The sequence below is a fragment of the Epinephelus lanceolatus genome, chromosome 10 (assembly GCF_041903045.1).
Source record: "Epinephelus lanceolatus isolate andai-2023 chromosome 10, ASM4190304v1, whole genome shotgun sequence".
NCBI classification, from domain to species: domain Eukaryota; kingdom Metazoa; phylum Chordata; class Actinopteri; order Perciformes; family Serranidae; genus Epinephelus; species Epinephelus lanceolatus.
In genome coordinates this window covers 14,932,102-14,952,683 of record NC_135743.1, presented here as the reverse complement: position 1 = coordinate 14,952,683, position 20,582 = coordinate 14,932,102, and the positions used below count along the sequence as shown (strand labels likewise).

At 44.2% G+C, this 20,582-nt stretch overlaps 1 protein-coding gene across 1 annotated transcript in view; it reads right to left on the bottom strand.

The window, feature by feature from the left end:
• The window catches only part of grin2db (glutamate receptor, ionotropic, N-methyl D-aspartate 2D, b), a 66,317-nt gene that overhangs the window by 23,175 nt on the left and 22,560 nt on the right, over window positions 1-20,582 (bottom strand). Inside the window, exons 2-6 of the mRNA XM_033640962.2 lie at window positions 16,963-17,302; window positions 16,429-16,635; window positions 15,172-15,438; window positions 10,812-11,140; window positions 9,554-9,668 (exon numbers count right to left, since the gene is read on the bottom strand). Of these exons, the coding sequence (XP_033496853.2) occupies window positions 9,554-9,668; window positions 10,812-11,140; window positions 15,172-15,438; window positions 16,429-16,635; window positions 16,963-17,250 (1,206 nt within the window). The 5' untranslated portion in view covers window positions 17,251-17,302. The remainder of the gene's footprint in view (window positions 1-9,553; window positions 9,669-10,811; window positions 11,141-15,171; window positions 15,439-16,428; window positions 16,636-16,962; window positions 17,303-20,582) is intronic.

Here is a 20,582-nt window from a genome sequence, read left to right as displayed (position 1 = left end):
GTTACAACTCCTCCTTATGAGTACAATGTAGCAGAGGCACAGAAGTTTATGTTGCTATCAACTATGGAAATACATTACATTGACTTTTAGTGTTTCATCCTATCATGATTCAGTTTTTATGTTGTGTACGAAAGCCCTGAGAGGCAAGGTGATTTTTTTAATTATTTTTTTTTTTGTGGGCAATTTTGGCCAAAGATTATCGCTTAGGGTTTGAGATATTATCTCTGGGATGTTATCTCCAAAGTAGGGGATATTATCTCTTTGGTTATGTTTTGAATCTAAAATCTAATTCTTTTTCTTCAAATAAATGCAATGATTTGACCACACAATAACCCCAGAAACACTAAGGCTACTGTCAAAGAACACATTTACAAATTGAAGCACACATAACAACGTAGCACTGGCAGAGTGCTAAATTCTTTCTGAAGATAGGAGAAGTTAACATCATGTACATAGGAGATAAACAATCCAACATCTAACCCCCCTTAAAAAAAATCACCCTGAAATCACCAAATGTTCATGCTTGTTTTGCTTTACTTTGTTCTATTGATCTGAATTCATGTAGGATTAGATCTGTATGTGACGTTACATTTATGTTTGTTTTGTTGTGGGTGGTTTTGTGAATGTTTGGACAAACTCGCTGTGTATATTTTAGCTTTTCCAATATAAACCAAAGTTCAAACTTGATATCCATTCATTCATTTAGGGGTCACAAAGGGGCTGGAGCCTGCCCCAGCTGACACTGGGCAGCTACTGGTGATTCCAAGTTGCCTCATTTACGTTTCCTCCTAACCCAAATCAATGAACAACCTGATATTGTTCAGAGTTAGAGGTTGTTTGAACTCTGCAGCTTCACTCAAGGGCAGGACTTCTTGAGCAATATGTGCAGTTACCAGAGCTTAGCGAGCTATTGATTGTTAGTGAACGCCTTCTAACCATAGGCTGGCAAATGCTATTTGTTAAATCACAGCCATGTTTTGTCTACACTTGTGTAATGGCTTGAAGCTGGGCTGAGTATCTACGTATAATGTTGCCCATAACTGTTGCTGTTGAGTAAATAAAACCTTATTATTAGATTGTGTACTGAAGCACCACAATCTGTACTGACAGTTATTACATATTCATTCATTCATTCATTCATACATTTTCCGTAACCGCCTATCCTGTTAGGGGCACCGGGGGGGCTGGAGCCTATCCCAGCTGACACTGGGTGAGAGGCAGGGTACACCCTGGACAGGTCGCCAGACTATCACAGGGCTGACACATAGAGACAGACAACCATTCACACTCACATTCACACCTACGTACAATTTAGTGTCACAAGTTACCCGCATGTCTTTGGACTGTGGGAGGAAGCTGGAGTACCTAGAGAAAACCCACGCTGACACGGGGAGAACATGCAAACTCCGCACAGAAGGGCTCCCACACCCTGGAACCAGGAACCCTCTTGCTGTGAGATGACAATGCTAGCCACTGCACCACTGCGGTGCAGGTATGATTGCAGGGCTCAAACAAATGTGTTTTGTGTACATGCAAGGCACTGATATAGATCTGTGTATCTGATGCTACAGAACAGAAAAATAATTATGTTTAAATATAGAATTACTTACACACTTAAAGTGGAGTGTTTTGTATTGTGATTTATTGTTTGGCTTATTCTAATAATTGATATCATTGCCTACAACCTCTTTAATTTTCACTCTCATAAGTATGCACTTGTAAACACTGTATTTGTCACATATTATAAAAACAAAATTTAAGAAAGCCACAGAATAAAACTATAAAATAAAAGCAGCCGCTCTAAATTCATTCTAAAATAACTGTTCATTAAGTAGAATAAATAAGCCTATTTTGTTTGTTTATCTTGTTTTTTTCATATAAAGTAGAAAGGGTTATTGCTTATTATTGATGTTTTTTTCTGTGAAAGAGGGTTATGTTAAAGGCTGCTTCATAAATGTGTATTATTGAATTTGTACTTATTTAAAGGTAGTGTAACGAAGGAATGAATGACTTCAAAACTGTTAAATTTTTTCTTTTTTTTATAGTGGAGATTTACGTGTTTTCCTGGAACATAAAGAAAAATAAATAACAACAAATAAATGAAAGAAACACCAATATAAAAACATCAGTATCAGCTTTTGGTGAAATTGTTATTTTAAATATCGGTATCAGTATCGGCCCAGAATTTTAAAATCAGCTCATCTCTAGTTCAATTACAAAGTTAATTTGTACATTTTCTTATTATCTTAAAATGTCATAAATTATTTTATTGTTTATTCTTCTGAACAAGTTTATTTGCAATTCTTTTTATTGATTATTGATTATCATAACACATGTACAACATGTTGCTGAAACCAAATTAGCAAATATTTTTGTATATTTTTCTATATTTATCATATTTTATCTTGTTTTTTATTGTTTGCTAGGTTGTTTATGGTTAAAAATGTGCAGTACTTTGGGGAGGCTAGGACCACCACCTGCCAACCGTATCACCATGCAGACAGTAGCGTGTATCTACTGCTCATCTAACACCACTGAGCTAGTGAACGTTACAGAAGAATAAATAAGCCTGTTTTGTTTACAATGATAACATACCATAACCTTATCAGTTTTCACACAGAGAGGGTGAAAACTACATTAACACATTTACAGTATTATACAGTCTCATACATGCACACATGCCCCTGTAATAAGCACTGTATCAGTCTTTGTTCACCTCTGCATAACAGAGACGGAGGGAAATAAATTGTGGAATACTGTATCACAAACTGTGGACCACAAAATGACTGCAGAGATGAATGGACATCTCCCTCCTGACAGTCTCAATAAAAACCGAATATAATAAGCTTCATAAAGGTTGTATTTACTGCAGGACTATGGTGCCGCTTTGAATTATATGGTACAGGTATTATACACTGTGCCCACTCACTGTATTTTTTTAGAACACCAGGCCCTAAATATTCATTGTGATGTGGGCTGGGAGCAATTACCTGAACCGTTTGTGCATGTGCAGAGGCTACACTGATTGATGGGGTTACAGTGGTTATCCAGATTTGTTTGTACTAGTCATCTACTTCATTGTCAAACCAGACATTGCCATGTAATTACATATAATGGCTTTGAGTAGGATGGAGGCAAGTAACTCACAGAATCATACCTGCGCAAACAATGGGCTTCACTGAGGGAGCTATGGCGACAGAGGTGTTTCTGCAGCAGGCAGAAATCCACATCTCTAAACTTCAGGACTTTTAATAGCCTGAGACTGAACTTAAAAGTGCAGTTCAACCTAAAATCAAAAACACAGATTTTTCTTCTTACCTGTAGAGCTGTTTATCAGTCTAGATTGTTTTGATGTGAGTTGCTGAGTGTTGGAGATATCGGCTGTAGAGATGTCTGCCCTCTCACGACTATAATAGAAAATAACATTAAAATGAAACTCAATAGCAATGTCTCTCTCCAGAAATCCTGACCCTGTTTCTCAAGGTAAACTACAGACCTTGTTGTGAACTGTTCATGTAAGAGCTATTTCATGTCTACCAGTGCCAGCCTGTGGCATGGGCAGTATAGGCGAATGCTAAGGACGCCATCGTCCATCTGGGGCACGACAAATTCTTTACTAATACTATTACTATTATTATTTTTTAACTATTAAATAAGGCCACAACAACATAACTACATAGCAAAGCCTACTAAATAACAGAGAGGCCCCCTTCTCATTTCGTCACACTTTATCTGCTCTCTGGGGGAGATGAGGAAGTTATCCAATGTCATGTGAACCCTGAAACACGCTGTATCGTTATCATGTCAATACGACAAAAGCTCTCTGGTGCCCACTGAGCTACCATTACACTACTGAGAGGAGCGTATGTGAAAAGAGAGAAGATGAAATCAGCAGGAGGAGAGCTAGGTATCGTTACCTCTAAGCAGCCGGAGGCCGTAACGAACAGCTCGCTGAGGTTCAAGCTCTGTTCAGTAAAAGTTAGTATTTGGTGAAGGTAAATTAAAACGTAGTCCTGTAAAATGTAGTGTTTGGCGAGACATACAGCTTTCTGAAGAAGAAATTTGTTCATGTATTCACAGCACTATAAAATAGATATTAGAGAGGGAATTATGAGGTATCATATAAAGTAGAAAGGGTTATTGCTTATTATTGATGTTTTTTCTGTGAAAGAGGGTTATGTTAAAGGCTGCTTCATAAATGTGTATTATTGAATTTGTACTTATTTAAAGGTAGTGTAACGAAGGAATGAATGACTTCAAAACTGTTAAATTTTTTCTTTTTTTATAGTGGAGATGTACGTGTTTTCCTGGAACATAAAGAAAAATAAATAACAACAAATAAATGAAAGAAACACCAATATAAAAACATCAGTATCGGCTTTTGGTGAAATTGTTATTTTAAATATCGGTATCAGTATCGGCCCAGAATTTTAAAATCAGCTCATCTCTAGTTCAATTACGAAGTTAATTTGTACATTTTCTTATTATCTTAAAATGTCATAAATTATTTTATTGTTTATTCTTCTGAACAAGTTTATTTGCAATTCTTTTTATTGATTATTGATTATCATAACACATGTACAACATGTTGCTGAAACCAAATTAGCAAATATTTTTGTATATTTTTCTATATTTATCATATTTTATCTTGTTTTTTATTGTTCACTAGGTTGTTTTTGGTTAAAAATGTGCAGTACTTTGGGGAGGCTAGGACCACCACCTGCCAACCGTATCACCATGCAGACAGTGGCGTGTATCTACTGCTCATCTAACACCACTGAGCTAGCGAACGTTACAGCTCAGCCGAGAAGGACGCCATTAATGTTTACAACTCACACTGTCAAGAGCATGAGCCTCTCCTCCAGGAGTTGATGCACCACTCCTTCCTACACAAAACTGCTCACAACAAGGTCTGTGGATTATCTTGAGTAACCAGGTCGTGATTTCTAGAAAGAAACATTGCTGTTGAGTTTTGAAATGTTTTTTTTTTTTGGCACTTTGAGCACCACAAGCTGAGTGCCAACTAGTTCCATTATATCAAGAGAAGGCAGACATCTCTACAGCTGATATCTCCAACACTCTGCAACTCTCACCAAAATAATCCAGATTGATAAATAGGGCTACAGTATAGAGAAAAGATGTGTATTTTTGATTTTGGGGGTGATTATGTGACATGCTATGGTCAAACAGCATTTTTATTCATTGAAAAAGCCCATGTCCAGAGAGCAGCCTCATGCCTTCAAATCGGTCATTTTACTATGATTCCTAAAATCTGTTCAGGGATGATGTTGTGAGACCACATTGTTCTGTGTCCACTGTTGACCTGAAAATGTCTGTCAAGCATCCCTTTGGCTGTATCACTGTTTCCCCCTTCTCTTTGCATATGCTCTCTGGATGTGTTGGATGCTGGTGCCTGGCATATTCACACTTCAGAAAGCGGCACGAGGCAAAACCACACCCAAGGAGATTCAGAGCTGCCTGTTTTTGTTTTGTTGTTTGTGAACCCTCCTCTCACAGCATCATTTGACACATCTTGGCACAATCGCCTGATAAAAGTCTCGTCTAAGTGTCATGACAAGTGTATCTGAGGCAACGTGCACAAAAGCAAGTGCACACACGTACTGTACGCTCACGCACACGCATCCAGAAATACATGAAGATATAAAGTCGACACACGCACACATAAAAAATACACCCAAGAATGTGAGTGCTTAAGCAGGCCAGTATAGTAATGTAAAGTTTGGCAGCCAGCCTGTCTGTGTAATGCAAGCGCTGGCAGGGAGAAGAGGAGGAGGTGGCAACAATGACAGTATTTCGACTGCACTTCGACCGCAGCTCCGCAACAGACATTCAATCAAAACACACTCGGGGAACACAGACAGAAAACAGATAGAGCTTACAGGAGAACACACCACTCTCTATCAGACAAATACCCAGAAAAATGCACACGCAAACGTCAGGGAAAGAACAGCCGAAAAATACCACTTCAGACTCTTCAAATTGCTGGAACATTTTGAGGCAGAGAAAGTGTTCTGGTTTGGAGCAAAAGTTTGAGGACTGGGAGCTGCTTTTAAACTAAAACTTAGCCTTCAGCGGCCGTGAGTGGCGTTAATAAATGTTCGTTAAATTACGCCAATATCCTGGAACACCTCGCTCTGTGGGCTGTATCTGTTGCTGAAACAAGCCATGCTAATGCTGGACAACCTTCAGTATTAGTCTGCAGTGTTTCAGTAAGCTAAGCTGGGTGCTCCCGGGCTCTAGGTAATGGTGCAGTCATTGTAAAGAGAACATTAAATATTCAGGGAGAGCCAACAGCGTGGATGTGCATAATAGGCAGATACAGGCGTCTTATCCTCATTGTGAGTGTGTGCAATAGGGTTTATGCAAGAGGGGTGTAAGCATATGTGTGTACGCGTACAGTATGTGCCCTCATTTGTGTGCACACACATGTGGATGTGTGTGTGTAAGTTCTCAGTGTGTGTGTGTGTGTGTGTGTGTGTGTGTGTATGTGGGCGGGTTTCGTACCCTGGGTTTGCACAGAGTCGAAGGACCAGCGCAGGAGCTTCTAATTGAAAGGGATTTGAGGGATATGGCAGGAGTCAGCATGTTACGACACGCTGAGACTGGACTCTGGTGGGCTGTTAAAACCAGCAGGAGGCTGAGAACCACCAATGTGTGTATTTACGCTCGTGTCTGTGTACAAGCTTGTGTGGGTGCATCGGTATTTGTATTAGTGCAGCGTTTCTGATTATGTGCAGTTGTGGAGTGTATGTTCCGAGAGCGCCGTGTGTCTTTATGCATGTACGGCAAGGTGTTGAGGTGCTGGTGTGCGGCTGAGAAAATGAGCATCGCTCTCTCTTCTGACACTGACAAGGGTAAAATCCCGGCGTATTAAAGGGAAAACATCTCCAACAGGTGACAAGGCTTCGTATTAAGGATTTCTGAACAAACCACAGCTTTATAGAATATGCATGACACGCCGGGGATACTGGCGCTTTAGACGCGCATGCAGTTATGCCGACAAGACACTCAAACGCACAAAACAATGGCGAATCTACAACCAGATGGCAATGACACCCAGGAATCCTCAGCACTATTTAAATCTGCATTTCATTTTACAGTAAAGGACCCGCAAAGCCAGGCAGCAGATAGGAAGAAAGAGCAGCTATTGATTAGAGCAACATCAGAGCGCTGCTTTCAGCAAAATGACGAAGAGTGAAATGTATGAGTGGATGTGTTTGACTGCAGGGCTGCAACTAATGATTGTTTTATCGATTAAAGGATATGTTCACATTTTTAAGTCTGTCTAAATACTCTCTCAAACCCATATGTACATTGAAGGACTAAAGAATTCTTCCTCTCTGTTCTGGCTGTAAAGTGTCTCATCCTGGTGCAACTCCAATGATGTAAGAGATGGGAACAAAATCCACAGCTCTCTTTTTCTGAAGAGATGCACCACAAAATTTAACCAACTCTATGTGAAGCTCCAACAGCCTGAGTTTGTCAAATCAAGTGGGTGCATTGCAGTTTTTTCACCACAAACACAACTTGCCTTGCTTTGTCAACATAAAAAAGCAGAGGCCACAGATATTTAAAACAAGACGGTTAAATCACTGCTAAACAAGGAAGTACAAAAATACATATTTTTGTCCATGCATAAACAACAACACCCCCAGAGTGTGAGCCATGTCAGGAGCCTCCCAAAGGTTCCCAATTTTCTAATACATACATCTGATCTTCTAAACTGTTAATAGGACATCATTTCCAATGCTGCCACTCCTGCCATCCCTACAGCCTGTTCCTGGGATGAAGGCTCCCCCTTACTCTCCCATCCCCTGAGAAGCATCTGCCTGCCTATCATAATACAAGTTTAGACCCAACTTATAATGTGTTTGTCTTCTCCTGTTAAGACTGATCCATCACTTAAAACAAATAATCTGGAGCTGATATTCCTGGCTGCATCTCAGCAACAACGTCCAGGGAATCACAAAGAGAGAATTTCACGCTAAAGAGACTGTTAACCTCTTAATTTGAATACCTCAGACTGCTGAAGGCTAATATTAGCTTCACCTGAACAAAACTTGGACTGCAGATGTTGTCCTCTATCACGTACCATGGAATCCCACTTGGAAGGTTCTTTTTTCACAACCAGTAAGGCAAGAAGGGAAGATTACAGGAATCAATATGGCCTTAAAGCTACATATAGGCATGCATGAATTGTATTGAGGTATTGTGAACTGATTAAATCCTCCATTACAATTTACCTGATGCCATGGCGATGCTTGTTTTGTCAGATCAACAGTCGAAAACCCAAATGTACTCAATTTATAAACAAAAAGCAAATAATTTTTGCTTAATATGTGACTTAAAGAGACAGTTGATCCCAAAGTCAAAAATACATATTTTTCCTTGTGACTGTAACGCTGTTTTTCAATCGCGATTGTTTTGTTGTGAGTTGCAGAGTGTTGGAGATATCGACCGAACTACGCCCTCCATCTGTATCACCACACAGAAGGACGGATGCTTCTACTGCTAGCTCGCTTAGCATAGGTAGCTAGCTATCATTACAGCTCAGCCAAGGAGGACACCATCAATGTTTACATCTCACGCTGTCACGAGCACGAGCTTCTCGTCTATGAGTATCTACTCATAGACGCACACGGTGCACAGTGATTTGGTTGATGGGTGTATTTCGGTAGAAAAGAAAATAGTTCCTACGTGAAACTGCTCACAACAAGATCTGTGGATTATCTTGAGAAACAAGGTCATGATTTCTGGAAACAGACATTGCTGTTGAGTTTTTCAAAGGTATTTTTTTGGCACTTTGAGCACCACAAGCTGAGTGCCATCTAATTCCATTATATTCAAGGGAAGACAGACATCTCTATGGCTGATACCTCCAACACTCAGCAACTCACACTATAAATATTTAGACTGATAAACAGCAGTACAGGAAAGATTTCTGATTTTGGGGTGAACTGTCCCTTTAAATTAAATAATCAATTGTTAAAATTGTGATTACTATAACACATTTGTTTCTGCAATATAGATGTGTTTGCGTGTGCATTTGTGGTATTGTGTGAGAATGCTTTAAGCAGTATATAGCAGAGTTACAGAGAGACAAACCGAACAGGCACACAAAGCACGGTCAAACGGTCAGCAACCAACTTCTCCACTCTGCCTCGGGCATCGATAGCCATACTGAACTTTACATGAACATGAACCCATGCGACCTGACTACTCTCACTGTCAAGTTTATATTCTCATCTCAGATGCCGATGCAGCAGAGATCTGCTCCTCCAACTCATACGCAGAGATTAAGACTCAAGAACCAATCAGCACAAAACCTGCTCTGGGTTCAATTGCTAGGCGCTTTTGTCCTTGCAATTGTTTGCAGAGGACAAAATTACAGGTTCTCATAAATCCCAAGATTCAAAGAGCTTATGGAGACAATAAAATAATATTTAACGAAGTGTGTCATGAGATCCAACAGAAAGCATGACCCTTTCTCTTCGCATGAGCCAGACATAAAAAACTGATGTCATGTCCTTACATCTTCCCATCCACGTCCAGGTGTCCAGGAAATTACATCCAGGAAGGGGTTGGCCAGGTAACCGTCGCTATTGAAGGAATAGTCTCGACCCCCTAGCGTGATGTTGCCGAAATACCTGCATGGCGAAGGAAGGAGACAAACAGAGAATTAAATGGTATAAAGCACAGAATATTTGTAAAATAACTAATTGTTTTTTGAGGGAGAAAACAGAAATCATGAGGCTGTTTATGATGCAACAGCATGCCTATTCTCTTGCCACTTGAAACTAAATCAGAGCACCTCTGTGGTGACGGCGAGGGCTTGTCTGTGAATCAAATCTACAGACAAATGATCAGACACACCGAATTGTCAGGATCTTTGAAGTCAAACAACTGCTGCTCTCTGCATCGCCTGCGAGCTCTATAGTTTGTCTGATAATCACACAGGACAGACGTTTAATTGTCTCCTCATGTCATCTTCCTGGCTTCAAAACACAAAACCTGAAAGCCTTTTTTTTTTTTTTTTTTTTAACATGACAGGAAGCCTCATATGGAAGAGCAGCCTGTAGTTACAGACGGTGAACAGCAGGTAGCACTGCAAAAAAAAATAATAAAGGACTCTTTCTCCTCTGTTCACGGACATAGTTTGTAAACAAAAAAAGTAGGAGTCCATTAATCATTTCCATTTAATTGCCACACTGTTTGTGCTGCGCTTCATTTACAGAAATTACTGTAAATAAAGTAATTAATTATGTGTTTGGCTCATCACGCTGACCAAACTCAGAGTAGTCTCTCTATATCATGTGCGCCGCGTGTAAGTGGAGCAAGAATGACTGGCATTAAAAACAAACCAAGATGAGAACCACTTGGGCTACCTGTTAGAGTGTGCTGCTGCCTGTTTGCACAGCCTACGAGGAATATATTAAAGCCGGCTCATTAATATACATGAGACATGGTCCGCTTGCTACAGATGCTGGGGTAATTTTGCCAACTCACAACTACACGCACCAACAACATCTATTTTGCATGGATGATAGCCAGCTCCAAATTCAGATATCCCCTCTGTGCCTGCTCTCTGACACTGAATGTACCAACTCCACCCATATACCTTCCAGCTCATTCTGGCGCCGCACCAGCTCGTTTCATAGAATACACCTGATCCTGTCTCTATTTCATTTTCGTCTGCAGCCTGCCAACTGCCTTGTACTCCCCGCCCATCCTTAGATTTCTCTTCCTGTGCTCCTCAAGTTCTCCCTTCAGCGCTTTCTTTTCCCTCTCACCTCATCCTGCCTCGCAGTCTCTGGGTCTGATTTGCGTCCGTCATGCAGTTGGTGACGAAGTTGGGCCCACCCGTGGTGCCGTAATCCTTGCGCATGGCCACTGCCCCATGAGTCAGCACAGACACACCCCGAGCAATCCTCCGGCGAGGCTCGTCCCTCCAGCCCTGGGGCCGCACGGCAAACAGAGCCCGGGGCAAGCTCTCCATGCTCAAACCTGAGAGAGCTGGCCCCACGGCAAACCACATGTGCGAGGCACCGGCCTGCCCGGCAGCCCAGGCGGCTCGGAAGACCAGCTCAGCCTCCTCCTGGGAACAGTACAGCAAGCGTACCTGGAGGACAGCAGGAAGGCAGGGAGGGAACAGGGACGAGGGGAGACACACACACACATACACGCTAGTGAGATAAGGAGGGAACAGGGGGGACGTGGAGAGAGACAGAGGGTGGGAGAAGTAAGGGGAGAAAGATAGAGCCGGAGCAGAGGTGCACCTGAACAGGAGGGGAGGAGGTCGGATAGAAAAGGCCATATCAAGAAAAAAACCAAGGGTGCTCGGAGAGGTAAGAGGAGAGATAGCTGTATGCTGATGTGATAAGGTTCATGGGAGTCGGCGTATGATTCAGGGAGAGGAGCAGACGCCGCAGAAAGAGGAGAGACAGCACGGCTGCATGTGAGGCGTGCTAACCAGGAGGTGCAGGAGGCAACGGGGGTCAGTGCTTAATGAGGTTGGGCCTGATGAAACAAGTTACAGTTATGAATAATGAAAACAGAAGTAAAACAAGAGAGGGGAAAATGAAACAACTGTAAGTGGTGGAGCGGTGAGATAGAAAGGCAGGGAAGCAAAGGAAGGGGGGGGGGCAGTTAAAGACCAAACACACCTGAGGGAAAACAAGGGGGAAGAGGTTAAACACTGACATATGTTATTAAAAGCAGGGTGGAGAAGAGAGCTGGAGACAACAGGAGGTGGTGGAGGTAAAACGAGCGGATGGAGGTGGGAAAAACAGAAAAGTCATTCCTTGGAGAACGGAGAGGAGGAGGGAGGGTGGTGCAGAAAAGCAAAGGATGACATATTTTGGTGAAATCGGGCCTGGAGAGATAAGAGATATTTGCAAAAGACGGGAGGGTTGGCGGTGGTGGAGGCAGTGGTGGTGGTGATGGAGTGTGGCTGGGGAGAAAGAAAGAGAGGAAAACATTACAGAGAGAGAAAAGGCAACATAGAAAGACAGCAGTGACAGTGGATGAGCTCTCTGCTGAAAGTGCTGAGGTAAGGAGGGGCGAGGAGGGAGCGGAGGGGGGGTAGAAATTGACCAAAGAGGGTTTTAAGGGGTTAGAGGGGAAATGGAGAGAGAGGGAAGAGATCGACAAGAGGAAGATGGAGCTGAGCGGAGAGACAGAAAAGGGAGGGGGGGGGTTAAATGCTGACAAATACCTACGAAGGCGAGCGAGAGCATTTAAAATAAAAGATAAAAAATGACACGTGTAGAAGAGAGACAAAGGGGAATCGAAGGACAAGAAAAGAGGAAGACAACTCTTTCATGGTAGAGGAGGAGGAGGAAGAGAGGGGGGAGTCAGGGAAACAGACTGAAAGCACATTTTGAGAATTGCGCCTTCATTGAATTTTGAACTGTAATGGCTTGGCAAAACAATCCTGCCTGTATGCCAATAAACCTCCAGTGAATTAGGCAGGGAATGAGAGTGACAGAGGGGAAGGAGGGAAGGAGGGAGAAAGAGGCCGACAGACAGAGAGGGAGACTGAATTAAGGAGGGAAGGAGAGAATCAGAGTTATAAACAGACACACACGATATCTAAAGACGGGAAATGGAGAAAGAGAGGAACATACAACGGAGAGAGAGAGAGCAGAAGACATACTGACAAGGCAGAAGCTGGAAGAGGAATGGAATAAAAGATAGGCAGTGAGAGATCTGAGTAGAAATTGACCCAGAGACCTGCGTCAGGCCATCTACAATGTGGAGGAAATTACCATAAACGTGGCAGAGAGAGAAAGAGAGAGCATGTGATGCAAACATACACGGCATCACTAAGCAATCACAAGCATTTATTAGCCCTGCAGAAGGAAAAAAAACTAAAAGAAGGGGGTTCGTCGAAAAGTAAGAGGGTTAAAAAGCAAGCACTGCGTATAGGCAACCCGCTGCAGGCAGTATGTTGTATTAACAGTGACACTAGCAGAGTGGAGTCTAAGGAATCCAATACAACCGCACGCACTTACAGACACAAACACACACACACACACACAGTCACGCGCACACACACGCAGAGCTGCAGTGGCCATGCTGGGACATTAGCGATGACATTGAGACCCAGACTAAACCGAGCCAGCGGAGAGCGGAGAGTCTGTGGCCGGGAAGACATGCGGCAAGAGGGATGGACTGAAGGAATGAAAGATAGCCATACAGAGATGGAGGTGAACAGGAAGGCAGCAGAGGAGAGTGAGCTTGTCTCCAGGCAAAGAAACGCGGGGAGGGGGAGGCGGAGAGTGGGGGGGAGGAAGAAGGGAGTGGAGTAAAGGGGAGATGAGTGAAAAATTGAACAGGAGGATCATAGGGGCAAAGAGGAGGTTTAAGGGAGGATGACAGGGTTAAAAAAAAAAGATAAAGGAAGTGTGGAGTAAAAAGAAGTTATGAGGGGAAGTGAGGATGGAAGTTTGAAAGGAAACGAGGGCAGGAGCGAGCAGGGCAGTGAGCAGGCACACAGTATGGAGGAATGACACTCGAGAGGTACGAGCCAAAACCACGAGTCATTCTGGTTATTAATGATGTGAATTTGAAATGTAAGGTGAGTTTTTGTTTCACCAGCAGAATAGAAAAGAAAAGACTGATGCTGTTAGCTTTGTGTGGATGCATATCGTCAAAGTCAACTTCCATCCTGTTGCTGCCAGCGAACACGGCATGGGGGAAAGATCACTTCCAGTACTGTTTGTAGTAGTGCAGATAGCTGCTTGGAAAATTGGCAAATGAAGATCGTTTCTTCATGACGTGGACGCGCCAACATGCCAAAGGGCTGCTGGGTGACTGGCTGTACGACTCCAGTTTAATATCAAACCAGTTGGGGAACTGCAAGGGAAAAACTCAAGAGGGCGGGACTGTTAACCAAACAGACCCTGGTCACCCCAGTCAAATAGCGTTTATGTCTGCTCTACCTATTTAAAAACAGGTCAGAATAATAAACTAATCTCATACTAATAAGTCATATAATATTGGCATAATAGTGATATTCCGAGCCTGTGTCATTACAGGCCCAGGCTCGGTCAGTTTAATGTACTTTACTCAGAGTAAGCTAGTGCCTAAGTAGTGGTATCATATAAGATGACTTAAGGCGTGATTCAAGGCTGATCAGAGCGACTTTTCTCCCAAATCTTGCCTTAAATCACAAGACAGGGCTTCAAAATAATCAAACACCACGCTGGCCTCGATATTCTTCCATCGAAATGTAACTCAAGGTTGTGAATTTAACAAGAAGCGATGAAAAAGCAAAGCTCACTCCAGATTTTGCACTGCACAGACCACAGAATGCACATCCCAAACAAAGACAGCGGCGCTCTTGTGATGATAAGCTGACTCTGGTAGTAGAGAGAAGGTGACTAGAATGAAGTTGAATAAAGATAGAGAGTGATTAGAAGAAGAAGGGGAAAATCGAAATGGAATCGTGATATGATGTCCAGGTAAGAAGTCTCCAGAGGTGAAGGTTTACAGGCAGTGTTTATCTCCTTCGCCTGCCAGCAACATTGTTCCACCCCACATACCGTTATTTGTAATGCTAGCGGAGAGCTCAGAGTTTCCAGAGATTCCAGCTAAGTCAGGCTACATTTTGGGGGAATGTGTACAAAATAATGCACAAGACAACTCAATATTTCCATTTAAATGGGAGGGTGCAGCCATGAATATTTCACTGTGAGTAAACATCATTTACAGTATGAAGCGCTGGAACAAGCTGATACAGAATATATAGTGTACACTGTGATACTGACAGACAGTTTGGAACAAGATGTTTTCTCCAACTTTAAAGCCACTTAAGTGGAAACAAGGAGAAAAGTGTGCGTTAGCTTCTGTAGCACCTTGCGCGTAACTCTTCGCACAATGCCACCCAACAACCAGCCAGCAAATCAGACTGACTCGTGGTTTTGGTTGTACCGTTGAACTCTTGATGCCTTGGCAGATGGGAGGGGAAGAGAAGAACAGAGGGATAGAGGAGAGAGGGGAGAGAGAGATGCGGAGGGACAGAGGGAGAGACGAAGAAGGAAGGAAAAAGCTGGGAAGCCGCCTGTAAGAAAGGGGGCCCCCACTGATACTCGCAGCACTTCCTCCCCTTTCCTCCCCCCTTTCCCCCCTCCCTCCCCCCTGTCTCACCTGCGCCTCGTTCTCCTTCAGCAGCCTGCGCGTGCGTGCCCCCCCAGGGTCGTCGGTCACGTTCAGGATCACCACACTCTTCTTCTCCCAGCCGATGAACGAGCCGTCGGTCAGGCCCTCCACCACCGACAGGAAATCCTGGTAGCCATGGTGACGCGTGGACACCACGGAAAAGGATGTCCAATCGTACTCCTCCAGCACCTCAAAGATGACCTCTAATTGGAGGGCAGTGGAGGAGCTGAACTGGAGAAAGATGGAACCTGATTCCTGATTTGGGAAAGAGAGCAGCAGATTTGGTTTAATATCACACTGTGAAATTCATCCCCTGTTGTTGTACTGCGTCTAAAATGCAGCCACAGTACAGTGAGTAAGTAACACACAGCATTTTCACTACAAAGAACTACAACTCTCTGGACTGCTCCATCTTTATGCACAACATCGAGGGCATCACGGGGCTTGAAGTTTTTATGGAGCAGCAGCACTCGTACAGCCGCAGGGCTAAAACAGCTAGGATTGTTGCACGAATTCTCCCATGACGTCCAGGAGGGAGTATTTCTAAAAAGTCTGTTCAGGGGATGGGAGGGGATGAGGACTAGGCGAGGGTACATCTTCAAAGGAAGTTCATCAAAGTGCTACAATTTAATTCCTCAAGAGTAAAAGGCTAAAACAGTTATTTGTAAGCACAAATGCAACGCTTTTTGTTTCGTTTTTCCTCTTTTGGTCATGAAAATCATGTGACATTAGTTTCTCTGATGCACACACACACACATACTTATTCACTCATACACACACCCATGTCTGCTCATTGCCTCCCTCCCAGGAACATCAGAGGCAGAGCGACAGCCCCAGTTGGTGCCATTTACAGATCAAACACTGCAGAGTTTCAGCAGATCAGCGACCCTGACCTTCAACTTCCCCTCCGTCCCACCGGCACTTGCCCAAACCTTTTCTTCACAGAGAGGATGCGCGACATTGTGACATTGTAAGTTGTTACGGCACTATAAGCAGCTCTCCCTTTATACTGCGTTCATAGAGCTGTCAATCCATACTGCTTCAGTATACAGCACACACCTAATTAGCATTGCTCCGCTCGCCAGCCCTCACATTTGAAGCTACACAATCACACGTCTGGGACATCTGCCCTCTTGTGTTCCTCTGATTCTCTCCTCTCACAAACACACACACACAATCAGACACACAAGCTGCAAACACTTCCTCTTCACTCTCGCACCCCAATCTCGACCTCCCTCCTCCTACCTGTGGCATCCTCCCCAGCCCCGCTCCCCCTCCTACAGCCACTATGGGCAGTCCTGTTTGTGCAGAGACAAACTCCAGCATGGGGGCCAAAGGACCCCAGGCCGTGCGAGGGGGCCTCTCCTCTTCATAGACCAGACCCTGCAGGGGCCGCGCCGCCAGCAGCTCACACAGCTGGGACAGCACCGTCTTAGGACTACTGTCGTTCACCTGGGAGGAGGAATGAAGAAAGAGAGGAGAAAAGATAAAGACAGGGAGACAAATAGAGCTGACCAGCTAGGGCAGTGTGTCTTTGACTTTGAGTTATTCATATGGAAAGTGCCTGTGGTATGCATGACATGTCTGGCTATCAATACAAACTGTGGTCAAAGTGCAGAGCCAGGCGCCCGCTCATTCAGCAGGGCCCACACACCGGCAGCAGTGTGCTGCTCATTCAGCTCAAATAATGGCAGTGAGAATGAATAATGGATGGTCATTGTTATTCCCTTCCTTCAAGTAAGGCTGGATGAGCAGTAGGTAGAGGAGACGGTGTCCAACCTGTAGCCAGATGACGTTAGCAGAGCCCCACTGGGTGACCACGCTCTCCCCCAGGGAGCCGTACACTCGGCCGAAGCCGGGGTAGAGCACCCTTCCCCCGGGCCCCGCCACCGCCGCTTCTGCCTGCACCGTAGCACCGGCGTGGATCACGGCGATGTTGAAGTTCATCATGGCCCCTGCATCACGCTCCCGCGGGCTGGGCCGGAGCAGGAGGTGGGGGGAGGCGTCCACCAGACCTGCCCACTCTGCCAGGACCAACAGGAGAGAGAGAGTAGGTATGGCGACCATGGCAACCTGCCGAGGGGGGGAGGCAGATATATATCGCACTAAGAGAGGGTGCCTGAAAGAAAGAGAGACAGCGAGAAGTAGGAGAAGAAGGTGAAGAAGAAGCAAGAGAAGAAGAGATTAAGTTAGGTGGGTTTTTTTTTTTTGTTTACAGCAATGTCCTGTACAGAGGACATCAAATCAAGAGACAGAAAGAAGGACAGAAGAAGGAGGTGTAGACTGAGAGAGTGAGAACGAGGAAGAGAGGACAGAAACTGATCAGAGATTGCATACAGGCAAGACAGGGTAATGAATTCTGAATCCAATCATGGGGTAATAAAAGTTAGCTTTGGCTGGAGAAAACGCTGGACGAGGAATACGGAATGCAGAGGGGGGAGGAAAAACAATAGAGGGAAGGAAAGGAGAGCAAGACAGAGAGAAGATGAAATGGGTGCTATTTAGGCTGCAGGCTGAGAAGGAACAATATGAGGAAAAATAGAAACTGGCCGTTAGAGGGAAGGAGGGTGAGAGGGAGAGAGAGTTAATAGCAGACGGAGACAAAGATGGGGGCGGAGGTGGTTATTGTGCTGCATGAATGATAACAACAATTAAGATCACTGTAAACACACTCGCCCTCACACAGCTGCCTCCACGCGCAGACACAATGCATGCAGGCGTTTGAATATACACACGCGCTCACGAGATAAATGCACGGCCACACTGTGCCCGCGGAGCAGCTTAATGATAGAGAGATACGAGGGTTAATGCAGTGCGCACAAACATGTACGCACACACTCGCACAAACAGGCACACGGAAAGATAATGACTACCTGGGAGATAGCAGGGTTAATATGTGAGCCGCACACACACACGCCAAAACACAGCACATCATTTTCAATTTACTTTTGGTGCCAACTGCCCTCCCTCCCTTTCTCCATTTCCTTCTCACTTTTCCCCCCCTCCGCTCCTCTGTCTTTTCATATTCCCCATCTCTTCTCCCTATTTTCATGGCTTCAGGTACCAAACACAATTGCATTGATTAACAGGGGCCTGCTGACATAATATTCCCTCTAAAGTCACTCTGCCTCTCTGCGCCTCCACTCCCCCCCCCCCCCCTCTCCTCCTCTCTATGTTTTTCGCTCCGTCTTCATCCGACTCTCCTCTCTTTGTCACAGTCTGCCGATTCCCTGACCCTGATCAGTCTTTTGGATAGAAGAAAAGAAGAGAGCGGGTGGAGAAGAAAGAGGAGGCAGGAGAGAAAGGGAGCAAAGTAGAAGGGGGGAAATGAATAGAACAGAAAGGTGCTGTAAATACAGGCCACAGATGGAGTGAGTGATTGATTGAGGGAAGGTGGCCGGGCGGAAGACGAGGAGGCAAGGAGAAAAGGAGAGGACAACATGTGGTGGGATGGTGGGATGATGGGATGGTGGGAGGTGGCGTTAAAGATGTGAGGAGAGTAGCAGGAAAAGAAATATTGATTACTGGGATGTGTATACGTGTTTGGCCTAAACAAATATGCTGCCAAACCTCCTGTTTTGAGTGACAGGGCTGTGTGTGGTGGAGGTGGTGGGGGGCTACACAGAAAGCTGTGGAATGAGAGGGTGTATGAGGGAGGCGGATGGTTTCGGGTAAGGAAAAGAGATGGAGGTGTGGAGAGATAGGGAGAGACAAACCTGTTAGTAGGAGAGAAGGAAAAGGAGAATGTAATAATGAAGAGGAGAGGGAGAAAAACAGGGCTTTGTTGGTTTTTTTTTTGTCTTCTTTAAGGAAGAGGAAGACGTGGCAGGGAAGAATGGGAAGGACAGAGACGAGGGTAGAGAAAATGAGAGAGCCAAAAGACGAAGCCGCGGGAACATCATATCGTTTGGTGGAGCCGTATTCTGCTGTGCTGAGCTCTGAGCCATTAACTGTTAGGCCTGTCACTGTATTTCACTCTCATGAGGTGTTTACGTTGCACTGCTCAGCCAGCGTGTGCCATTCCATCACAGTGCGCCTTGTTGGAAGTGTGAACACAGTGCATTCGTATATACAGTATCCACTTTTTCCTGCAGAGCACTCCCTGCCCGTTATTGAACGCGCCACTGCCAACGTCTCGCTGACGAGCGCCACAATAAAAGCAAAGTACAAGTAAATTATAATCAAATCCTCATCTAAATATATCTTACTATAGAGTTCATTATGTGTGTGAAATTCTGCAAACTGAATCATAAAAAGGCGTGCAGTGAGGGGGCTCTCTCTCTCTCTCACACACACACACACACACACACACAGAAGGAAGAGGAATGTGGGAGAAAGAAAAAGAGAGATTACTGTTTCATTTGATTTGCGACCATAAATGAATCTTTTGTTAAAATGCAAATGTTCGCATTTTAGTATATTTTTTCTCCTTCTAGCTTTAAAAAAAAAAAAAAAACGATCCTCTCCCGTCTTTGGAGCCGCTTCTAATTCAGCGGAGTGTATCCTGCATATATATTTGGCAAGGGACCGCCTGCAGCCCAGGGAATGTTTAAATTGGGATCAATTAGTCAGAAAGAAAAAAAAAAGGGTCTATAGATGTCTGTTTTCCCTGATCGGCATTCAAGGTAAGGAATCGGTTAGTTATTGAGACATGAATAGCTCGTTTGCGATCAAGCGCAAAATGCAGATGGAGGGCAGGAAGTGATAAATCCATATACTGTGGGAATTGGAAGTGGAGGGACGTGACTACATTAAAGGGTTAGATGAACCTGCAGGCAGCAGGTATCGTCAGAAAATTCAAACTCATGCTGGATGTGATCCATACAGAACCAAGAAAAGTTTTTTCTCCTACAACTTTAACGGTTTTTCCGGTATGGACACAATCGTCGTTACAAACTACCTCCACTTCCAGACCTCCTATATTACTAACGTTATACTGTGAGCAGATGAATTGCTATTCTGTGTGCAGTTACAGTAGGCCAACCACTGAATCAACTGCTGTCTTGTTTTTGGCCAAGTGCGTAAATGTGCTTGAATATAACTGTCTTTTATATCTCAACTCCAAGCAGCAACCTCAGAGGCTGAAAAACAAAGCCAAGACGCAAGACCCAAAAAATGCAGTTCTTCTAATGGCCACTGGAGGCTCGCTCCAGAGGTGAGTCAATCCCCATAGACTCCCATGTTAAAATGCCCGACTTTACAGCAGAATAGGGCTGGACGATGTAACAACTATGTGCGATATATCTATATATTTTCAAGCAAGATTTAGACTACACCATTTATATCGATATGGGATCACATTGTGTTACATAACGCATACCAGTGTGCATCTTTCCACTTTCACACTCTCCACACAGCTCTCAGTGATACTCAGAGAGACACAGAGCTGCTCCTCTGTT